The sequence below is a fragment of the Colobus angolensis genome, unplaced genomic scaffold (genome assembly GCF_000951035.1).
Source record: "Colobus angolensis palliatus isolate OR3802 unplaced genomic scaffold, Cang.pa_1.0 Scaffold32, whole genome shotgun sequence".
NCBI classification, from domain to species: Eukaryota; Metazoa; Chordata; class Mammalia; order Primates; family Cercopithecidae; genus Colobus; species Colobus angolensis.
In genome coordinates, this window is record NW_012116488.1 from 10,712,741 (window position 1) to 10,735,993 (window position 23,253).

Below are 23,253 nucleotides of genomic sequence, written 5' to 3' on the forward strand. Positions count from 1 at the left end.
CTTCCGCCCGCGCTTCATGGCTGCACACGAGTGGGACTGGTTCCAACGCGAGGAGCTCATCGGGCAGATCAGCGACATTCGAGTGCAGAACCTGCAAGGTAAAGCAGCCCAGGCTCGCCCCGGGATCGCCCGGCCGGGCACTCGGGGAGCCCGGGGCGCAGCTCAGACACTTGGCAACTCCCCCGCGCCGCCCCCGCTCGCCGGCTGCTAGTTGTTCCTGTCACTTGCCTTGGGGTGGGAGGCTGGGGTTGGACTCCCGCCCCCAAGCCCCAGGGCGGCCAGCCCCGGCCAGGTTTACAGTTGCCCAGGGGGTGGGGCGCTACACGTGTGTGCGTTGAGGGGGAGAGGGCTCTCATTTTCATTAGGGGGACGTCACCACCCCCTCCAGCCACCGCTGCGAGTTTGGAGAAGTTTGTACGTGGGCTGTTGGGGGCGGTGGCCCAGGTCAGGGAGGGGAGGAGACAGTGCGACTCTGTGTGTGTGTTTGTGTGTGTGTGTGTGTGTGCGTGTGTGTGTGTGTAAGTTCGCGCACTTCCTAAGTACCTTCGAGGCAAGGGGAATTGAATGGTGGGCGGCGCCTCAGGGGGGTGATTTGGGGAGAGGGTGCCAGGGGTGCGGATCGGATCGGCGGGGTCAGGCAAGCACCCAACTCCAGTGGCCTCTTTGCTTAGGGAGCTGCCTCTCCCCTGCAGGATCAGGACTTCAAATGCGGAGAGGGCGAGAGCCCCCCCCCACCCCCAATTCCGACCCTGCTTGGGCACAGGACATTGGGACCAAGGCGTCTACCTGGGAGGAGGTAGCTGAGAAGAGGTGAAAAAGAAACTCCAATGGTGGAGAGTGGCTGGGGGTGGCGGTGCCACACATGAAGTGTGTTTCTCTTTCAAAAGAATTTATTCAATGTGGAAACTTAGAAAGCACACAAATATTTGAAGGAAAAAAGTCACCCATAATTTCCCCCCCACAACCTACCCACCCAAAAGAGAGCTATTCTTCATGGAGCTGTATCTCCAGCTTCTTTTTTTTTTTTTTTTCCATGTGTGAACTTTGCAGAACTAGACAAAACACCACTTCTGGCCCTTCTTCACCCACATTGACCTGTGCAGGTGAAGTTTCTGTAGCTGCTTCCCCTGCAGGCTTGGGTTTCTAGAGAGTTCAAGATTAGGAGTGGCTAGGAGCTGGGAGGTCTGGGCAGAGAGGCGATGGGGCTGTGGGTGCCCTCCCCCAGTGAGGGCAGCGACTTTACTGTTGGAGGGCAGGGAGCCCCAGCCACTGGGGGATGGCCGAGCAGTCAAGTTTAAACATTACACCTGATTCAATGTTTCCTGGGAGCCTAGGTGGATCTGCCCAGTCCCTAGGTTGGCAAGGACAGCTCTGGCAGAGGTGACCTCAAAAGGAGTGGGGAGCCTCCTGGGGCGGACACTGGAAACTGAGTTTGCTCTGTGCCCGTCTGATCTCTTCTGGCTGTGATTTGTGCTCAAGGAGGAGGCTTGGGCTAGGGTTGTTGAAAGTGATCTCTTTTGATAATAAGCCAAGTAGAACTGACATCCTCTTTGGGGGTGGCCATTAGTGTCTACTGAGATGCGGTCTTGTTTGGACTGTCAGGGTGTGTGTGTAGCTGTCTTTCTTAGGCAATCATTGAGTGTTTAATAAGCACATACTAACCAATGCTTGGTGTAACAAGTTCCTGCATTCCTCTAGGATTAGCTCCTGGTTTAGAGAAGATTGACTGTTGTGAAGAGATGCCCCGCAATATGAGCATTAGGTTACAACCAAAACAGTGGGAGAAGGTTTCACAGAATAGGGACAATTTGAGATGGGTCCTGGAGGTTGGGTAGGAGTTCACTGAGTAGGCTCCTCTCCCTTGGCTCCCAGTGAACTGTCCTCACTTTTAGGCAAATGCCAGTTACAATGTAAGCATCAACAGGCTTTGCCATTAAAAAAATAAACTTTTAAATTTATGTATATGTTTAAATGTGCACTTCTTCTTAAGTTCAACAAAGCTTTATGTATGGGTACATCTATGTAACAACCACCCAGATCAAGGTGTAGATTTCCAGTAACCTAAATGGTGGTTTCATCTTCTTTCCCAGCCAGTAACACCGCCCCTGACCGCCAAGGGAACTAACTTGATCTTCATTACTGAAAATTAGTTTTGCCGCTAGAACCTGATATACAATTGGATCATACAGTGTGTACTCCGGCCTTTTTTGTTTTTCAGCATTGTGCTGGTGTTATTCTTCTGTGCTCTCGCCTGTGTCTGGACTTCCTTTTCTTGCTGAGTGCTATTCCATGGTATGGATGCCCCACCGCTTGATGATCCATTCACCTGGTGAGGGTCCTTTGGGTTGTGTGCGTTTTGGGGCTATTATGAATGAATGAAGCTGTCCGTGGCTTTGGGGGGCATTAACACTGTAGAGTTACCGTGTCGGACTTTGTGCTTTGCTTAGCATTGCTGAGAAGAGGCTGGGAGTGGAGTGGGGCAGGCATCTGTCTTCTCTTGATTTTTCCCTTGGTTAGTCTCTTGACCGAATGCTTAATAGGCGTTTTCTCTCTTTGCTCCTGTGGTACTCAGGAAGTCTCAGCCAAAGGGCCAAGCCAGAAGGTGCTCCACGCCGAGCTTAGAGCATCTGCCATAACTGGCTGTTGGATGTCAGCTGGCCCCAGATGTGCCTGGATGATTGGCTTTGGGGGCCACCAGCAGGGGCCTTGTTCTTCTGAACTCAGTGCAGGGGATAGTCAAGTTAAGGGGGGCAGAAGGAGTCCAGGCAGAGGGGCTGCCATTGAAGCTGTGTGCCTGCTTACAGTAAGCACAGGTAGGCGCAGTTGTCGTGGCGATGGAAGGAGGGCTACCGTGGGATCTTACGGATCTGTAATCATAGGGATTGAGAAGGATTCCCGGCCTCCATCTGCAGGCAGCAGCTGCTGTCAGGGTCAGGCATTCCTGATTCTTTTCAGAAAGCTTTGACTCTCTTGGGGCCCTGGGATGGGGTGATCCTGGGGTCATTAATGAGGGGTAGCCCTGAGGTTACAGCCTCTGGGATATTGCATTTCAGGGAAGAACAGTTTCATAATAGAGCTATATCTTTCCATATATCCATATGTTTAAGTTGACTTAGATGTATCTTGGCCTCTGCTCACTTGCTCATCCAAGGCTTTTATCTCTCACGCTGGGCAGTGGGATTCTGAAATCCATGCAATATGATTGTGATGTCATAGATCATCCCCCAGAAAACATTGGAATGAAGATTTCCAGACCTGTCTTTGGAGGTCAGGGTGAGCTGGGCAGAGTGGTGGCCCCTCCCAAGAGGCCTGCCGCTCACCTTCCTGTGTCTGAGCAGATGCAGTTCTCATGGATATGTTCACATGCGTAGCTCAAAAAGACCTTTGTCAAGGAGGAGCCCTCTGGCAGAGCATGGACTCGTCCCTCTGGGCAGACTGCCTGTGCCACCCTCACAGGGTCTCTTGCAAGGAAACGGGGGTGGTCCAAGCTGTTGACCTTTTTGGAGAGGAGAAGATAGAATTGCAGGATGCTGGCAGCCTCTGCCAGGTGGTCCCCGCTTCCTTGGTGCCATGTGGGAAGGCAGGGACATATTTTCTAGAATTGACGTTAGAGGTGGTGAGTTAATAGGTCTGTGCCTTAGTTCCCTGCCTGGCTGTTGGCTACAAGGGCTCCGGTGTCCTTCCAAAGACAAGCTACTCTGGCTGCCCCGTCTCCCTGTTTGTCTGAACCTCGGGGTCCAGCTCAGTATTCCACCAGTTCTGGGGATCACCGTACTGTTGGACAAAAAGGGGTGTCAGGCCAGGATTTAAAGAAGACTCCATTCATGTGGGAAGCCTCCACCACCCAAGAAACCCACAGCCCTTCTCTGAGCAGTTTAGCACATGTGTGTCGAGCACGTAGCATCTTGCAGACATTGGGGAATGAAAGCTGGTTCTAGTCTCTGCCTTTCAGGAGTGTGAAACTGTCATGGGCACCCAGCCAGACTGGAGCTTGAATTTTCTGATTTTAGCAGTGCAGAGGTCAGTTCTGCTTTGGGCCATCCTCTGTCGTTCTGGTACTTGTGGGGTTTGATGCTGTAATTCTTGACCTGGACTTTGAAGGCCAAGCAGAAACTTCACTGCGTAGGTTCTGGGTTGCATAGTGCAGAAGGGAGAGAAATTATTGGAATCCCCTCAAGGCAGGCTCAGAGGCAGGGCAGAGCCCGTGTTTTCAGAAGGATCAGCCCCGGCCCATGTGGCCCACTTTCTCCTTTTGTTCCACTGGCTCAGGCCCAGGCGCAGGTGTTCCTCATGCGAGCCTGGACTCCGCAGTGACTGACTTCTTTACTGCTTTCCACCCACCACCCGGCCACTCCAGCATGTTGTTGCTAAAGCCACCGGTAGGTTTTGTGACCTACAGCAGAGCTTCCCAACCCGTGAGCTAAGGGCGACACAGTGGGGGCCTGGGCAGCTCTTTGGTCCACCCCAGGACAAATAGTAACATGGTCCCATGTCACCATGAGAAGAAGGCTGGGTTGCACTGGCTTACAGAATGAAGTCCAAGCCCCTTGACCGGCTGTTCAAGGTCACCTGTGGCCTGGCTCAGGATGCCATGCCAACCTTCTCTCCCATAACTCCCCAACACTTCCTGCCCCCACAGCCTGCCCCTCCAGTTCCTTATCACCCCATCTTTACCTCCCTATCTCTAGACCCTCCTTTCACACAGCAGTGGAGCATGCAGTGGTGGGATGGGATGCTGCCATGGTCACTGTTATCCAGCAGCCAGAGAAGGGATGAAGCCAAGTGGGGACTGTTCCCATTCCCACCTCCGCCAGCTCTTAGAGGGCACAGCAAGTGCACTGAAGGTTTCTATATAAAAACTCAAAGAAAACCAAATGCACAGGTTTCATGTCAAGGAACTGCCTGCCAGGGCACTACCCCTGGGGCTGTGTGCTTGGTTCTAAGGGATGAATCATCTTGTAGAAAGTGTCTTTCTGGCTGTGGCTGGGGTCAGGCCACGGGCTTTGAGTTCATTCCTGATTACAGGCAAAAGGCCGTGTTCTAGTGCCAGCTCCATCCCTATCTCATGGTGTGGATTTTTCTCGAGGGGCCTTTCCAGGTGGAGCATTGTGCAGCTGGGGAAGCCACAGCCAAGACTCAAAGGCTGAAGGCCTGAGCCAGGGTCCTGGCTTTGTTGCAAACTTGCTGTGAGATTCTGAAAAATCTCTCTCCCTTGCTGTTCCTTAGTTTCCTCATTTGCAAAATGAGAGGGTTGGTTTATCTGGGGCTCAAATCCACCACTGGGAAGGTGGTCAGGGAGTGGCGGGCCTGGGCAGGTGCCCACCTAAAGCTGTCTGCATTCCATCCCCTGGCATGCATGAGTGATGGCTGGTGTGTGACTCTGGGCTCTAGTAAGCACGGCTGGCTGCATCCTAGATTCTTTTCACTGTGGAGTGCTGGAGATTCACTTCCACCAAGTGTCCCAGGTAGAAAATGCTGCACTTCATAAGCTTTGCTATGCAAGCACACATGGTAAATGATGTCCATTCTTGGCTTGTCCTTGGCTGTCAAGTTGAAGTTACCTAGGTAGGTTTAGTGGCCAGCCGGCGATCAGGACGAACAAGGGGCTCTGGACTCCGCCCATGTATGTTTGTACCAAGGAACGAGAGTGTTCAGGGGCCAGGTCAAACAGAAGCCCATCTCGCAAATGGCTTTTCAGCAGGGAGAGGGAAGCCCTCAGTCCAGTTGGCAGGAGACCTAGGAAGAGGTTTCGCCAGTGAATCACGTGTCAGCAGCCACGACTTTGCATCAGAGCAGCCCAGAGCTGCCTGCTGGCCCTACAGCCTCATGAGAGAGGCGGCTGTCTTACCAGACCTACAGCTCTGGAGAAGCAACCCTTTGCCCAAGAGGCCCAGATTTCATCAACTGCCCTCCCTGACCTGTGGAACGCTCTGGCATTTAATTTTTCACTGGAATAGCTGAGGCTCTGGACAAAGTCCCTCTGCCCAACAAGCCGTAGATCACATCTGCCCTATGTCTGAGGGGAAGAGAGAAAAATAAAGTAATTGTCTTTTTTGTGATTGAACCATTAAAAGTGAACTCCCTGTTCCCATGGAAACCTTTTTATAAATTTTTTTTTCTTTCCCCATGCCTCTTTTTTTTTTTTTTTTGTTTAAACAGTGGTAGATTGCGTTAGTCACAGAAGGAATTAGAGGCAGCATCAGAAATCGTAAGTGCAGCATCAAAAAATCTTGGACTTTTTCTTTCTTTCTAGGTCTTCTTTTCCTACTTTCTTTCTATCAGAGTAGGGATTTGCAAATCATGGCCCACAGGCCAAATCTGGCCCGCAACCTCTTTTTGTGAATAAAGTTTTATTGGCACATAGCCACACCCATTTATTTGCATATTGCCTATGGCTGCTTTTGCAGGACAAGGGAACAGCTGAGTAGTTGAGGCAAAGAAGTACCCACAAAACCAAAACTATGTATAGTTTTAATGTATATTATTAAAAGAGGAAGATAGAAATGGAGAAAGTGTTAGTAAAATGCTCTCAGCAAAAGAAAAGGGGTATGTGTATGTGTGTTTTTTATTTTTATTTTATTTTTTTGAGACAGAGTTTCACTCTTGTCACCCAGGCTGGAGTGCAATGGCACGGTCTTGACTCACTGCAACCTCCGCCTCTTGGGTTCAAGCAATTCGTCTGCTTCAGCATCTTGAGTAGCTGGGATTACAGGCATGCGCCACCATGCCCAGCTAATTTTTGTATTATTAGTAGAGACAGGGTTTCACCATGTCAGCCAGGCTGGTCTCGAACTCCTGACCTCAGGTGATCCACCCGCCTCGGCCTCCCAAAGTGCTTGGATTACAGGTGTGTCACTGCACCAGGCCGTGTATGTGTATTTTTTGTGTGTATCTGTGTGTGTGTCAGAGGTGTTTTTGCTAAAGTCAGCTGCTCTGCCTTGGAACAGCAGCCCAGGATGAAAACCATCAAGATGCCCCCACATCCCAGAACTAAGGCGTTGTCTTGGAACTGCTGCCACGTGCCTCCCACACTTGCCTGGTCATTGTTATCCCACGTCTGATTCTATCCAGAAGAAAACCCCAACATCTGTGGTACAAGGGATCACTCTTCTTTCCAGCAGCAAGATGTGAATATAGTGGCCTAGGAGGCTGGAATCAGGTTGGTGGGGTGAGGCCGGAGGAGGAAATGTGTCCTTGTCAGCAAGTATCAGGCTGCTATGCAGAATACGGCAATCTGGAAGACTTCCTGTAGGAAGTTAGGAACTGTATTTTCTAAACGTAGACCCAGGGCACGTGACAAGTAGAAGATGCTTCTGGTGATGACAGCAGGGAATACTTGTGTGTGTGACAGCCCAACCTTCTCCAAAGGCTGCCTTTCTGCCTGGGGTGCATTTTGAACCTGCTTTAGAAATGGGCTTACCCACTTGAAGCCTGGTCCTTTGGTCAAATAACAGTTGTTGAGTCCTCCTGAAATTCTGGGAGCTGGGGATGGAGGGATGGGTGAATGGGACACGCTAGGAGTTCTCAGTACAGAGAGGACAGAGGTATGGTGAGGTTGAGATCAGCGTGTAGGAACTGTGGGGTCCTGCAGGAGTGTAGGGTGAGGAGGGAGGCCCAGTCCGGCCTTGAGGGGGATATTTGCACAGCTGGACTGCCCTGTAGGTTTCTCTGTAAGTTTGGTGGAGAACAGGATAGTGGCAACAGGCCTGAGCTGAGAGTGTACACACTGGGGCTCTGGTCATGGGGCTGCCACCACCTGACCACAGAACCCCGGGGAGGCTTCCTGACAGAAGACAGGAGAGTGGGACTCAGGGGAAGGAAGAGGCCCGCATGAGTCACAGACTGCCTACCCAGGAGGCCAGAGAACGTGGTGATGTCATGTCACAGTGGTTGCCTCTATGTTCTGTATCCCTGGGATGAAGAAGGTGGCAGAAGATGGGGCACAGAGGAGAATCTGTCCCATAAACCCACGGGGTAGGGGAGCTTGTGGTGGGGCCATGGGGTCAGGGAGAGTCCCACCAAGCTCCTCAGCAGGACGGAAGCCAGGGTTGGGTCAGGGCATGCAGGATGTTGCATCCCAGATGGGCCCATGCAGTTGACCTTCACCTTGTATTTCTGTCCCTCTTTTTATTTGGTTCCCTTGTGTTCTCCTGCTTCTTGGAGATTGTGGTCCAGTGTCCCCAAAGCACAGAAAAAGCAAGGAGGATTTGGGGAATTTATAGAAGCCCTGGGGTCATTAAGATTTGGGGAATTTACGGAAGTCCTGGGGTCATTTTGGTGTCGACCAGAACTACTTTCAGCTCCTGCAGAGCTGCAGACCTCCGGGTCTAACTGGAAGGACCCCAGGGCTCCGATGGTGGAGGCACGCCCCACCCCTGCTTTCCTCTCCTGGGGGGTTCTCCATGCAGCCAGGAGCCTTTGCGATATTTATATCCCTCTCCTTTTTAAAACTATTTTTAATCCTCTATGGTATGACATACTTAAAAGCAGTGTTCTGAGCCCTTCCAGCTGAGAACTGGGGCGGCGGGTGGGGAGGGGGCTCGGAGGTGACCTGCCAGTCTGGTGGTGGAGGAATCTGAACCTTCAGATAGCACTGTTCACGCGCCCCTTCCCTTGCCTGCCGTGTCCCGTCACTCCTGGCCCTGAATGTCTGTCACACTTGGGCCTTCCCATGTTTGCCTCCTTTGCACACATTCTCCTTGTTAATTGCCACGACCACTGTCTACCCTACCTCCAGTGCCCCTGTCCTGCTCCGGCCCTGCAACCTGAAGACATTTCTCGCAGCCCGTCCATCTCTCCACCAGGGCTCTTTGCCCTCAGGCAGAAGCACTGCTGTGTGCTCTGCCCCCATCTCTCCTGGCCTTCCTTGAAGGAACTGGGCCACAGCTGCACCCAGGTGTCTTCTGGGTTCGCCCATAGGCCACGCCCTTTCCCCTTTCCTTTGTCCACGCAGTGCTTTCTGCAGAGAATGACTGTGACATGCCCAGAACAGCCTCTCTGGGCCCTGTCTGTGCCCTCCTGGGCAGAACTCACAGTCCTGGGGTCTGGACTCCCAGGGGCTTCACAAATGCCCTCTGAGCCCGCCTCTGAGTGGAACCCTGAGTGGAGTGTGTGCATCTTTGTCCTGCCAGCCCCTAACATGGAGCAGGTCTTCAGAACCATTATAGGCTGGACAATGCCTCCCCCTGTGAGATGTCCACATCCTAATCCCCCAAACGGGTGAATATGTCCTCTTCCTTGGTAAAAGGGGCTTAGCAGATGTGATTAAGTGAAGGATCTTGAGATAAGGAGATTATCTTGGATTATCCAAGTGGACCCAACTAATTACAAGCCTCCTTCTAAGAAGGGAGCAGGAGGGTCAGAGAGAGAGGGAGAGAGGAGATGTGATCATGGAAGCAGAGTTGAGAGCGGTGCTGCTGCAGGACGGGGCCAGGAGCCAAGGAATGCAGGGGCCTTGTGTTAGGCTGTTTTTGCATTGCTCTAAAAAATACCTGAGGCTGGCTAATTTATAAAGAAAAGAAGTTTAATTGGCTCACAGTTCTGCAGGCTGTTCAGGAAGTGTGGTGCCAGCATCTGCTTCTGGGAAGGCCTCAGGAAGCTTTCAATCATGGCAGAAGGGAAGGGGAGCCAGCGCAGGGCCCACCAACACTGTGGATCACATTTCAACCTGAGATTTGGAGGAGACACACACCCAAACCATATCAGGCCTCTACAGGCCAGAAGAGGGAACACCTGGATTCCCCTTTAGACTCTCCAGAAGGAACACAGCCTTGCCCGTAACCTTGGTTTTAGCTGGTAAAACCCATTCAGACTTCTGACCTTCAGAACTAGAAGAGAATACCTTTGTGTTGTTTTCAGCCACTAACCGTATGGTAATCTGTCACAGCAGCCATAGGAATCTCATCCACAAATAAATAACAAATGGCTGTCAAGCCTTCTCCGCTTCCATAGAATAGACACATTGGGGAGATATTTGCACAGCTGGACTGCCCTGTAGGTTTCTCTGTGAGTTTGGTGGAGACCAGGGTGGGGGCAGCAAACTTTAGCTGAGAGTGCGCAGACCAGGGCTGTGGTCACAGGGCTGCCACCACCTGGCTGGAGAACTCGGGGAGGCTTCCTGACAAAGGGCAGGAGTGGGTTTTAAGAGGAAGGGAGAGGCCAGCGTGAGCCAACAGACTCTTTACCCAGGAGACCAGAGAAGGTGGTGGTGTTGTGTCATGGTAGTCTCTCATCTATGCCCTGTGGCCCTGGGACAAAGAGGGTGGCATCGTAGTGTCCTCTAGTTGCATACACTGTTGTGTGGATTCTGGGACTGGACATGTTCTGGCAGCAGTAACATCTCTGTTCTAATCCTTGTGTTCTTTTGGAGTGGAGATACATGAACCCTGGAAATGCCGTTACCCTAGAGCAAGCTGAGTCCTGGTTGTGTTGGGTAAGCAATCTTCTACTTGATGTGAAATATGTTTGTTTAGAAAACAAGAGAACATCATTAAAATACGGTTCTATAGACAGTTTCCAAGTTTTCGTTTTATTACATCACATATTGAAAGTCCCAGGCTAGACGTGTAAGCTACGAGGGACTTCAACTGCCAAATAATGGGAAAAAAGTCCTGGTCCTACCTCACTGTTTCAGGGCTGTTGAATAATGTCATCAACATCATTCAACATCTGTGTTTCCAACCTCCCTGGCCTCCCTCTCCCTCCTTGGCTGAACATGGAATTAGCCCCACAATTTTCATGGCCCCAGTTCCACTGTTGTCTCGTGGTAGGTTTGTGAAACCAGTAATGATCATGGATAACCACGCTTCCCATTTTTTTTTCTTCTGTTTCTACTTATTTTTATAAAACAAGGATGAAATGCAATCAGACATTCCAGTAATATTCCAAATATATGGCTGTGCGGCTGAAAAAGCTCCCCCACGCATGCACGCGGCTTCTTCCTTGTCAGATCACACTGGGGGAGTTGCAACCTGAGTTATGCAAGACAATCTGTGGTATTGTTGTTGTTGCAATATGTATAATATATAGTACATGCTGTATAAAAATCAATTAAGTCAGGGACTGTCTTCATTGGTTATAGGGTACTGATGTGATTATGCGGAGTGTGTGCGAGGAGGGGGTTGGTAGGCTGGGGAGAGGTGACCACAGTGCAGGTCCCTGTGCCACGTCCTTGGAAGAACTCTCACGGTGGGCATTATTATCAGCCCCAAGAACTAAGGCTGAGTGAGATTGTCACAGGTTCCAAGCCATTGAGTTAATAAGTGGTAGAACCAAGAATCAGAGGTAAGCCTGGGAAGGTGAAGTCAGGCAGGGGCTGGGTAGTAAGATGAGATTTGAATGTGGGGACATGGGGAGAGACTTGACCAGCATTAGGTCAAGGACCAGGTGGTGCTAGAGAGGGCAATTGACTTACCTGGAGCCCAGAAAGAAAACTGCACCCCAGCTAAAGGATGTTGGGCAAGATGTCAACCAGCCTTGCTGCTGAGCCTTATCAGAGTCTGCTCACTGGCCCAGCTGGTTCTGTTTAGAGTCATTTACACACCAGGTTTCTCGAACTAACAAAGTAAAGGCTGACTTCTTGACTGAAGATTTCTGCCTGGTGATTCCCCGGGTGGATCTCAAAAGAGTGGAGATAGGGATGCCATCTGAAGAAACTGAGGAGATGAAATTCTCATAACCTTGAATGATGGCAGAAGTGAGCAGAGGCAGCCATGGGAACCACCCTCTCATCCCATGTTGTGTTATGGCGATGGCAGATGATAAAGCAGAGCCATTTCCATTATGTCATTTAACGCTGATGTAAGCCTCTAGGGCCCCTGCTTCACAGATGCAGACTCCAAGGTCAGAGGGGCTCAGTGGCTTTGCCCTGTCCTCAGCGAGTGAGCAGCAGATGTGAGGTTTCACAGCACACTGTGGTATCTCCAGGTATTTGCTGCAGCGCCCTAGACTCACCAGGCCTCTCTGGAGGCCGGTCTACAAAGGCTACTTACTTTCATATACACAAGTGTGGAGCTCTCTCTTGGAGAGGTGGCCTGGCCTGTGAGCTTCACTGTGATCTAAAACAAACCAAACGTGTTACCTCCCAATTCAAAGCCAAGGGCCTTGGGTGCTGAAAGCAGGAAGTTGCCCTGGCAATGGTCTGTATTGAATTCCCAGGAGTACCGTGGTCCAGGGCCATGAAGTGGCATGTGATGGCTGACACGTGGGAGACAGAGATGTCACAATGCCATGAGGTCAGTGAGGGGCTGCAAGTGGGCGAGGAAAGGAAGAGGAACAGCGAGAATCAGATAAGTGCTGTAGTCCTAGGTTGAGGCTGTGTAGGGTAGGCACTGCTACACTTGGATTTGTTGTTAGTGATGGTTTGCCCGGGTAGACCAGAAGCCCTGTTGGGTCAGGTGCTGGAGTCTGCCCTGGCCACCCCTGTGACCCAGGCTTAGAGAGTGCTCAGTTTATATTGTTGAATGCATGGATGTGGAATCAAAGGGAGAGTGTGGATGCTGGGTTTGGCAGAGCTGGGTTTGAGCCTGTTTTCAGTATTGACTGACTGTGGGTAGCTGTGAGCCCGACCCTGTCTTTTTGGTGGAAAGGGATAATAACCTCAACTTCTCCTGGTTGCTAGAACATTCAGTGAGGTCACATGTCTTCGTCAATGCCTGTTTCCCCATTCCCTTGCCTTTCCTTTAAGGTTTCTATGGAAAACAGTGACACCCCAGCCCCCTTCCCTGGAGGATATGACTTGCATTGTTTTTTAAGCTGATGATTTTAGTATTTTCTTCTATGTCTCTAAATAACATGCATGTATTGCTTCATCTTGATTTTTTGGTTCTCAGCTCTGGTTTCTTTCTGTAGAAGGTGAGGATATAGGACTCCTCTTTACCTCCTTTAACCTCAAATCTGCCCCCTCTGTCAACTTCCTAACATGTTTTCATCCTAATTTCGGTAAGATCAGTAATTGGGGTTAACAGTGTCAGTTGTAGGTCAGTACTCTTCAGAGCTTAGTTGTGTAGTTAATGATGGTCACTTTTCCTTAACCAATCTGCTTTTTGTTTTCTTTGGAATTAAATCCTGTCTGCTGTTGCTGTTGGTGGTGGGGTATGGCTTGTTAATTCATCTGAAACTCTCTTACTATTCTAGATATCTCTTTAAGTTGTTCGGGTGCATCAGGTAAAGTGTCTCATTTATCTCTTCTCCTTTTTTGTTTGAGATGGAGTCTAGCTCTGTCACCCCGGTGTGATCACTGTCTCTGTGCAGTGGTGTGATCTCGGCTCACTGCAACCTCCGCCTCTTGGGTTCAAGTGATTCTCCTGCCTCAGCCGCCACTTCCCGAGTAGCTGGGATTACAGGAGTGCACCACCACGCCCAGCTATTTATTTTGTATTTTTAGCAGAGATGGGGTTTCACCGTGTAGGCCAGGCTGGTCTTGAACTCTTGACCTCAAGTAATCCGCCTGCCTCCGCTTCCCAAAGTGTTGAGATTACAGGTATGAGCCAACATGCCTGGCTAGTTCTCTCTTCTTGAGCAAGTCTGGGGTCTCTGACTTTCTTCAGTCTGAACTTGTGCTGTCCTCCACACCTGGGGCCCAGCTGTCACCTGGACTGCCTGTCACTGTCACCTGTGGTCCCCCTCGCTTCTCTCCTGAGTCAGATCTCCTGCTTCGTGCCTTTCTCTGACGGCTTCACTCCTTGAATACAGGAGCACATCCTTCCTGAGAGAGAGTGCCTGGGTGGTAGATTCTCTGAGAATTTGCACATGGGCAAATGAACTTATTCTCTATTTCTTGATTGCTACATTAGCTGGGCATCAAATTCCAGATTGGAAATGATTTTCCTTTGGCGTATTGAAGTGTTCCTGGCTCCACTGTCTGCCTGCTTCTAGGGTAGCTATAGAGAAGCATGAAGTCATCTCTGATCCCCTGTGTGCATCCTGCTTCATGCTGTCTGGAAGCCCACAGGAGCCTTGTTTTGTCCCCAGCAACCTGAGACTTCAAGGTGACCTGCTTGGTGCTGGTCTCTTTTCATCCATTATGCTGTGCCCTTAGTGAGACCTTTCTGGAAGCTGTCCTTCAGTTCTGGGAAATTTTATTGGACAATCCATTATGATTTCTGCTCCTTGGTTTTCTGACCTTCTGGAACTCCTCTTAGTTGGATAGCAGTCCTCATGGGCTGATCCTCCAATTCTCTTACTTTTTCTATTTTTTAATCCCTTTGCTTTTTGTTCTGCTTTCTGGGAGATTCCATCAATTTTACATTCCATATTTTAACCTATCACATTTTAATTTAATTTAATTTAATTTAATTTAATTTAATTTAATTTAATTTTTTTGAGATGGAGTCTGGCTCTGTGGCCCAGGCTGGAGTGCAGTGGCACAATTTCTGCTCACTGCAAGTTCCACCTCCCGGGTTCACGCCATTCTCCTGCCTCAGCCTCCCGAGTAGCTGGGACTACAGGTGCCCGCCACCGCGCCTGGCTAATTTTTTGTATTTTTTTTTTAGTGGAGATGGGGTTTCACCATGTTAGCCAGGATGATTTTGATCTCCTGACCTCATGATCCGCCCGCCTCGGCCTCCCAAAGTGCTGGGATTACAGGCGTGAGCCACCGTGCCCAGCCTATCTATCACATTTTTAATTTGGGAGAACTCTCTCTTATTCTTCAAAGAAGCCCCTTGTTCACGACTTCAGTATCTTCTCTTACGCGCTGAGGATGGTCATGATGGACGGGGCTGGGGTGGAGCTTTGAGAGGTGGCTCACACGGCGCTCAGTGACATGGAGCCAAATGGCTAGTTGGGAATCTTGGCTCTGCCACTTACCGGGTTTATGATTTTGGACAAGTTATTTAACCTCTCTCTTTTTCAAAGGCCTCATCTGTACAATGGGAAGAATAATACTGATGTCTGCTTTGGGAGCTGCGCTAATTGCATGAGTTACTAGAGGTGAAGGTCTTAGAGAGGGCCTGGCCCACACTGAATGTGATGGACCTGTGCACCCCTTCTCTTGGCTTCGCTTGATCTGAAGCTTTCATGTTAGAGGCCTTCTTTATTTAGCTACCTCATAGTCCTTGGTTGCTTTCTCCTATTTAAGAGTTTAAGCATTCTGCAGGTTCTGAGCACATGGGTGTCCTTCCTGACTGGAAGCTTCTCCCATAGGTCCCTACTGGACTGTTTCATGGGGATCCCCATGCCAGTATCTTTAGGTCTTTCCTCCTGGGGTGCTTGGACTCCCCACGGAAGGGTCTTACAGTCTCCCATCTGGAGGGTCAAGACCAGGCTGCTGGGGGTGAGGAGTCAGGTGTTTGGGAGCTGCAAGAAGGAATTGTGCTTGGGGAGCATTGGTCCTCTGTATGTAGTATGTATAAAATCACTTAATCTGCCTGTTGTACAGATTGCACAACAATCTGTACAATCAGTACAATTGTACTATACAGATTGTACAGTACAATTTGCATTGAGATCTTCTCAGTTTTTTCAGCCTCTTTAGAGAATAAATTTCCAGTCCTGTGACTAATGGGAGAGGGACAGTCACCCAGCTGGGAGACGTGGGGGAGGGGATATACGGATCCAGCTGGTTCTTTCATCTCATCCTCTTAGTGCATCCCTGCACTTTAACCCCATTTCCAGAGATACCTGCCACCACTAATTCCCAACCATTTGGGACTTCTGGGTTGTACATTGGCTTGATTTTTATCCTTCCTTGATGTCACTGAGCATGTAGATTCCTTTTTTTTTTTTTCTTTTAAGACTGGGTTTCTCTCTGTCACCCAGGCTGCAGGCTGGAGTGCAGTGGCGCCATAATGGCAAACTGCAGCCTTGAACTCCTGGTCTCAATCAAACCTCCTGCCTCAGTCTCCCAAGTAGCTGGGACCACAGGCACACACCACCATGCCTAATTTTGTTTATTTTTTGTAGAGACAAAGTCTCACTGTGTTGCCCAGGTTGACATCAAACTCCTGGGTTCAAGTGATCCTCCTGCCTTGGACCCCCGATGTCCTGAGATTACAGGTGTGGGCCACTACGTCTGGCTGAAGATGTAGATTTCTTTGAATTTGCCAAGTCCGTGACCACTGGTCCTTCTTGCTACTCCCTAGAATTGTGTTGCTGTCTCCCCTTCTTCCGTTCTTGCCATCGTTGAGGGTTTATTATCTACGTAACGCATACATAAAACAAAGTCCCTTTCCTCTAGGTTTCAATAAAGTTGGGAGATGGACTGAAATTAGAAGCCCAGTTGGGTCCGTCCTCGTCTCTGAGAAATCTCTCCCTTCTTTTCCAAGCGTCTCAGAACAGCCAGATGGGAGGCTGGCAAACAGCCAGAGGGGAGGCTGGCAAATGGATGCTGCCATTGTCCTAGCTTTGGAGATTCCAAGTCGGCAGATCCCTACCGGCTACGTTCATTCCATTTTGACCATTTCCCAGGCTGCAGCTGAATACTGGTCACCAGGAGAAATTGGGGGATTGCAGAGGAGGCATTGGTCACACCTAATGGCTATTTTCTCAGCCACACCCTTTGGTTCGTCCATGGTTGAGGTCCCAAGGTATGAGGGTTGGGGGTCCATATGGGGTGCAGCTGCAGAAGTGGAGGACGTTCTCTAGTGAACTCCCTGCCAAGGTCCTCCCTGGCCTCTGATCGCCCATCAGTGGGCTGAAAGCTCTTTTGAGCTTGGCCTGGCAGGGGTCGGCGTGGGGTTAATTTGACACCCCGCTCATCTTTGTGCACTTGTTGTGGTTGCTGCTGTTTTAAAGCTGCAGCCTCTGCTGCACGGGGGGTGCGGTGCGTTGGCCCCTTGGGAGAGAAAAGCCACCCCGCTGAGGGAATGAGTTATTTGGTAGAACATGCATTGTTTGATGTTGGAGTCCTGCCTGCCTTTATAAAGCCTCCTCAAGCCCCAAACCACAGGCTACCTGAGGGAGAACGGGCTGGTGCCAAATTTTTAAAGTTAAGCTTTTCTTCATGGCAAGATTAAAAGTTATCCTGCTTGAGCCTCTATCAGATACTGACTTGACTTGATCTTCTACATTTTTGAGTGATTTGGATCACCCGGAACTGAGAGCACTGTGGAAACACTCTTTGGAGACTTCAGTAAAGAACAAATCACTGCCTGACCCTCCAGCACTGCTGAAATGATGCCTGTTTATCCTGCAGCCCTTATCTAGTAAACATAGTTGATCAATAAGAACAAAGCCAGAGAAAAGGACGGCCTGCCTGGCCTGTGGTGAGAAGAGAAGGTGTTTGAAGCCAGGCCCAGATTTCAATTTTAGCTTCTTCACTTTACAGCTGCAGTGCTTTAGCCAAATGATAGGTCCTGGTGGTGTGTTGGTCTCTTCTATCTGTAATGTGACTTGAACAAATGGTCAAGCCCTCCCAGGGTTGTTTGGGGGACTCAGTGAAGTCATGAGTGTTAAAACTATCCAATACTAGTAAAGGCTTTTTTGAATGAACTTTTGTTTTTTTTCCTTTATTTAAAGTAAAAGAGGAATGTGTTTGCTTTGGTGGTCAATCTCATTAATATCTCATTAATTGTTTTAAAATATTACCCAGATGTTGAAACGATAATACTTTGGATATAGTAGATTAATATATCTATAGTGAAAATCAATTTCCCCTGTTTCTTTTGACTTTATATATAATAGAGCTACTGGAAAATGTAACATTATATGTGTGGCTCATGTTATATTTCAGTTCATCAGGACTAGGTCTAGGTTAACCCCTTCCTTCCTCCCTCCTTCCCTCCCTACCTCCCTCCTTCCCTGCTTCCTTCTTTCCTTCCTTCCTCTTTCTTTCTTTCTTTCTTTTTTTTGAGACAAAGTCACTCTCTTGCCCAGACTGGAGTGCAGTGGCGCGATCTTGGCTCACTGCAACCTCTACCTCCCGGGTTCAAGTGATTCTCCTGTCTCAGCCTCCCGAGTAGCTGGGATTACAGGTGCACACCACCATGCCCCACTAATTTTTTCATATTTTTAGTAGAAATGGGGTTTCACTGTGTTGGCCAGGCTGGTCTCAAACTCCTAACCTCAAGTGATCCACCTACTTCCTTTCTTTTTTTGAGATGGGGTCTTGCCCTGTTGTCCAGGCTGGAGTTCAGTGGCACGACCATAGCTTAGTGTTGTCGTGGCCCAACTGAATGAGGTGAATGAATTGGTCACTTAGTCAATCTGTTGGGGTTGTGCTGGGACATGTCAGATTTGGTGTCTGTACTCAGGGACAGACGCACAGCAGCAGTTGACAAGTACTAAGTGAATTGTCTGGTTAGAAGTCTGGAATTTTTTGGAGATGGGAGAGATTATTGGGGTTGAGTGATCCAGGAAAGTTTCCTATAGAAGGACTTTGTGTTGGATGGAGGCTCAGGTAGGTGGGGCTTGGTGGGGATGGCCTCCAGGTGAGTGAGGAGGTTGGTATGAGCCAGCATGCAAGGGCAGGAATGTGCTAGATGTTCTGGAAGGTGACCGGTCCATTCTGGGTGGGCAGCGGACCTGGGGATGAGGGAGTAGGGGTCCTCATGAATAATGATGTGACCTTTTGGACTCATTTTCCCCTGCAGCCATTTCACCCTGTGGACATGGCCTAGGCTGGATTGAGGCCAGCATCCCTCAGTGTGTGAGTGTGGGGTGGCCACTCAGCTTTTGGAGCAGGATGGTCCTCTGTGAGTGGGATGTTCCACACATGGCAGGAGGTTTTAACATCCTTGAGTGAGTCCACAAAATGCCAGTCATGTGGCAGTCAAAATTTCCCCCTGCATTTCCACCTGGGAGTGGTACCGCCCATTTGAGAGCTGGTAGGGTAATAGGCAAATGAAGGGGGAACTGTGTTTCTCCAAAGAGCTGTCTCCACTCTCGGACACACAAGAGTTATGGGAACTACGTGTGCCTTCACTCAAAAGACTCTTTGATATGAAGCTTCAGCTTCGGGGCCCTTGGAAAATCAATAGTTGATGTAATAGCTGTTCTGTGAATTGTGTCCATTATAACCAGATACTCTCCAGTTGTGGGAAGAATCCAACAAAATGACACAATAGTGCATGACCCTTTTGGAAAGTTACTTCATGGAAAATTACTGAATGCATCAGATGCAGATGCTGCAACTTTTATTTCTATTTTCCAAAATATTGCCTATTTTCAAGTCAAACCAACCAGAGCCCTTCTGATTCCTGAGTTAACTTCATGCAACAGCAACCTCCTACAAATATTTATTGAGCGTCTGCTTGGTTCCAGGCTTTTTCCCAGGCACTAGGGATACAGAAGTGAGGAGAACAGACCTAGTCTCTGCTCCATGGCAGGGACTCAGTCCCCCTGGTCTCATCAGGATATAATGACGGCTGTGATGGCAGACTACAGGGAGAGTGTCTAACAGAGGGACCCTGCATTATGTTTTGTGGAAGGCTGTTCAGAGAAGGTGGTGTTTTTAAGTTGAAATGAGAAGAATACATGGGAGTTAGCCAAATGGGAGGGGGAGGAATATTCCTTGCAGAGGAAACAACTCGCCCAGAAGCCGAGGTAGGCAGCAGCGTGGCTCATGGACATGCTCTATTGCCCTGAGCTAACAAGGTTTCCATTAGAGGTCTCCTTTGATCTGGAGTACGAAATACACAGAGCCCTTGCGCCCTGCCAGGTGAAGATGGTCACATCTTTGCCATTGGAGGCAGGTGCTGGATTTCTTCCATTCAGTGAAGCAATGGACTGGGGCGTTATCAGAGAGTCCAAAAGGTCTGTGATTTGCTTCTTTTAAAACAGGCTCAGCTCCAAAGAGGTTCCACAGGTTGGCTCTGACACCAGCCCACAGAGTTGGGGTGACTTTTGTTTTACTCATCTATGTGCTTTGGGGTGCAGCAGGCCACTGGGGCTCTAGCACCCTGTGGTTGTGTCCTTTACTCTCCCCATGACCATCTCTCCCATTTCTTTTTCCTGCCTCTGTCTTTGCCCCCCTTCCGTCTGGTGGGCAGGTCTGCCTGAACTAGGACAGGGCATCATTTTTCTGGGTTGGGGATAATTAAAATGCTAAAAAAAAAAAAAAGGTGATGGGAATATATTCACTACCTATATCATCATCATCATCATCATGATGTTCCCATTTATTGAACATCTACTATGTGCCAAGACCCTTGTTGGGTATTTTATATTTATTTCTCACAACTATATGGTAAGAGAATTATCTCCACTTTCAGGTGGGAAATTGAAGCTCAGAAAGGCCAAATACAAAGTCCATAGGCGCACAGCTGGTTAGTGGCAGGGTCAGAATTTGGCCTTGGATCGTTCTCACTCTTCGACCTGTGCTCTTTCCACTAAGCCACACCAATTCGCCACCGAAATTGAGTATGGCTCTGGGAATGACAAGCATGTAGATTCTTGTTCAGTCCTCCATTTCAACCTCAGTTTCTTCTGTGTAAACCGAGGAACCTTAGACCTCCGCTGTCCACGATGGTAGGAACCAGTCACGTGTGGCTATGGAGGAACCCTGTTCAGTCTAGATTGAGATGTGCTTTAAGTATGAAACATACATGAAATTTGAAGATGTAATATGAAGCGAGAATGCAAAACATCTCATTAACTGTTTTAAAATATTACCTAAATGTTGAAATGATAATGCTTTGGATATAGTCAGTTACATTAAATACATTGTTGAAATCAATTTCCCATTTCATTTGACCTTCTATAATAGGGCTACTGGAACTCCTGGGCTCAGGCGATGCTCCTGTGTCAGCCTCCTAAGTCACTGGGATTACAGGTGTGAGTTCCCACACCCAGAGTATAATTTCTAAGAAACCTTTTAAATTCTCATGCTTAGGATTCTCTTCTTCCTTAATCATGTAGTGTGTTTGAGCTCTTAACCTTTTTCTGAATTACTTGCCCCATTTTATCCCTGACATTCTGCAGTGGGACTCCTACCCTTGACTCCTACTTGACCCTTGACTCCATTGGAGGAAAGAAACTGACCTGTTCTAACATCACCTGAACAAGGTATTTCACCTTTGTGAGTCTCAGAAGCACCATGCATAAAATGGGGTTGGACAACCCCCTCCTTATGACATTATTAAGATAACGGTGTGGGTTGGGCACAGTGGTTCAGGCCTGTAATCTCAGCACTTTAGGAGGTTGAGGCAGGTGGATCACCTGAAGTCAGGAGTTCGAGACTAGCCTGGCCAACATGATGAAACCCTGTCTCTACTAATAATACAAAAATTAGCTAGGTGTGGTAGTGTGCACCTGTAATCCCAACTACTCAGGAGGCTGAGGCGAGAGAATCGCTTGAACCCGGGAATTGGAGGTTGCAGTGAGCCTAGATTGCGCCATTGCACTCCAGCCTGGCAACAAGAGTGAAACTCCACCTCAAAACAAAACAAAACAAAACAAAACAAAACAAAACAAAACAACATAATAGGGTGTACATAGAGCCTGTACTATGTGCCAAGACTCCTGTTGGGTTTTTCATGTTTAGTTTTCACAACTGTGTGAACAGGAAATGATCTCCACTTTTCAGATGGAACTAGTAGGAAGTCCCCTGTTCCGCATTCTGTAGCCGACATGGGCCCCTCTCATGATGGTCGGCAATTGTGTGTGGCATAGTCTCTGCCATCAGTGATGTTCATCTCTTATTAGCAAAGTCCCTTAGTGGTGACATGCTGCAGAGTCACATCAGCCACCCCATTGATCTTAGCTGGCACCAGGTCAGATGGGGTGGGGGTGCCATTCCATCCTGTGCCCTAGGGGCCGCGGTGGAGTTGGAGGAGGGTGTGGGTTGGAGGCCTGGATTTGCCTTGTACACCTGGTGCAGGGAAATCAGAAGCCTCTGGGCAAATGGGTGAAGTATTTGCCTAGAATCTGCTCTCCAGTGGCCATAGATACCCCATGGGCCCGTCTGTTCGGGCCTCAAGTAGGCTCAAATCTAGAAACTCTGAGGTTGAAGAGCTGAAATGGTGATGGGGGTGCTGGTGGGAGCAGTTGCAGAACAGAGGGAAAAGGTAGGAGGGAGGCTGCTGCCCTTATAGGGTGGTCTGTCTCAAAACAGAGCCCCCATAGGAGACAGATCCCATGGGGAAGCCAACTATGGGCTCGAGGGCGCGGCCCGACCTCCCTGGCCTGTGTCCTCTTCTGCTGTTGCTGAAATCCGACGCCTGCTGACACGCCCTTAGTAGTAGTGCTCCTGAAGCTCTTGGCCCGGCACAGGTATAATCCTCAAGAGGGTTATCCACTTGGCTAATCATCTGCGGTGGCTACTGTTTCTGTTTTGTGTGGTTATAAAAGTCACATCACCACATTTTTCGGCCCTTACCCCAGCACAGCTGCTGCCGGCACTCTCGTGGCATCCCTCCTCATCTGTCTCCATTTGAACATGTGGCTTTTGCACTTGTGTTTCTGGTCTTCTCCCATTTGAGTCCTACTCTTTACTTTGCCTTTGCCGGCGAGTGTCTTATCCAGTGCCACCTTCCATGTTGTTGGGGGCCCTCCCTGGGCTGTGTGAGGCCCCTGGTGCCCTTGGCATTGCATTTCAGCTCTTGCCACTTCATTGTCACACTGTGGTGGCTCCCTCATCGGGTGTGAGCCCTTTGGGGGCAGGATGTGGTCTCAGCCACCTCTGGGAGCCTGGCCCAGAGCTAGCCCAGTGGTGCCCATGGAGTGGCCACACCGTGCCCCACTGAGCGTCTGGGCTGTCTCCACAGTGGGAGACAGGAGGCTGCTTTCCAATCAGAGCTGCCTGATTGAGCATCTTGCTCTGTAGTGGCGTCTCTATGTTGGGGTGAAATTTCCTCATGATAGGTTCCTAGAAAAACAATGATGAGGTCAAACATTTTATGGCCCTTGGTCAACATTTATGCTTGACTACCATTCTGTTTCTTTCAGGGTATAGGTTTCTGGGTCCCCCCAGACTCCTGTCACTTGGCACTTAAGCAGAAAAATAAAAGAACTCTTGAGCTAGTTCTAATGGAAGGCAAGAATGAAAATGAAGAGAAACGGTAACCAAAGGTTGGGCAGGGAAGGGAGAGGGCCAGCACAGGTCAGATCTGGGAGACTGGATTTAAATGCAGAAAAAATCCAAGTGGGAGGTGGTGGCGTAGGGTGACGATCACACAGCTTAGAGCCCGCAGCCTGGACCCAAATCTTGACTCTGCCTCTTTGTAGCAGGGTCTCTTCAAACCTCAGAAGCCCTGTTTGCATCCCATCATTTACCTTCCACTCCCTGGTGGGCATGGACAGGTTGTGGTCTCTTCACTGTGTTGTGCGTCCTTGTAGGCAGTGGCCCGGCTCTCATCCTCCTGTGTCTCCAGCACC

The 23,253-nt window shown here is 49.4% G+C and overlaps 1 protein-coding gene across 1 annotated transcript in view; it reads left to right on the plus strand.

The window, feature by feature from the left end:
* The first annotated feature begins 6 nt into the window (after positions 1 to 6).
* CLMN (calmin (calponin-like, transmembrane)) overlaps positions 7 to 23,253 on the plus strand; it is a 130,257-nt gene continuing 107,010 nt past the window's right edge. The window contains exon 1 of the mRNA XM_011951516.1: positions 7 to 98. Within this exon, the coding sequence (XP_011806906.1) occupies positions 17 to 98 (82 nt within the window). The 5' untranslated portion in view covers positions 7 to 16. The remainder of the gene's footprint in view (positions 99 to 23,253) is intronic.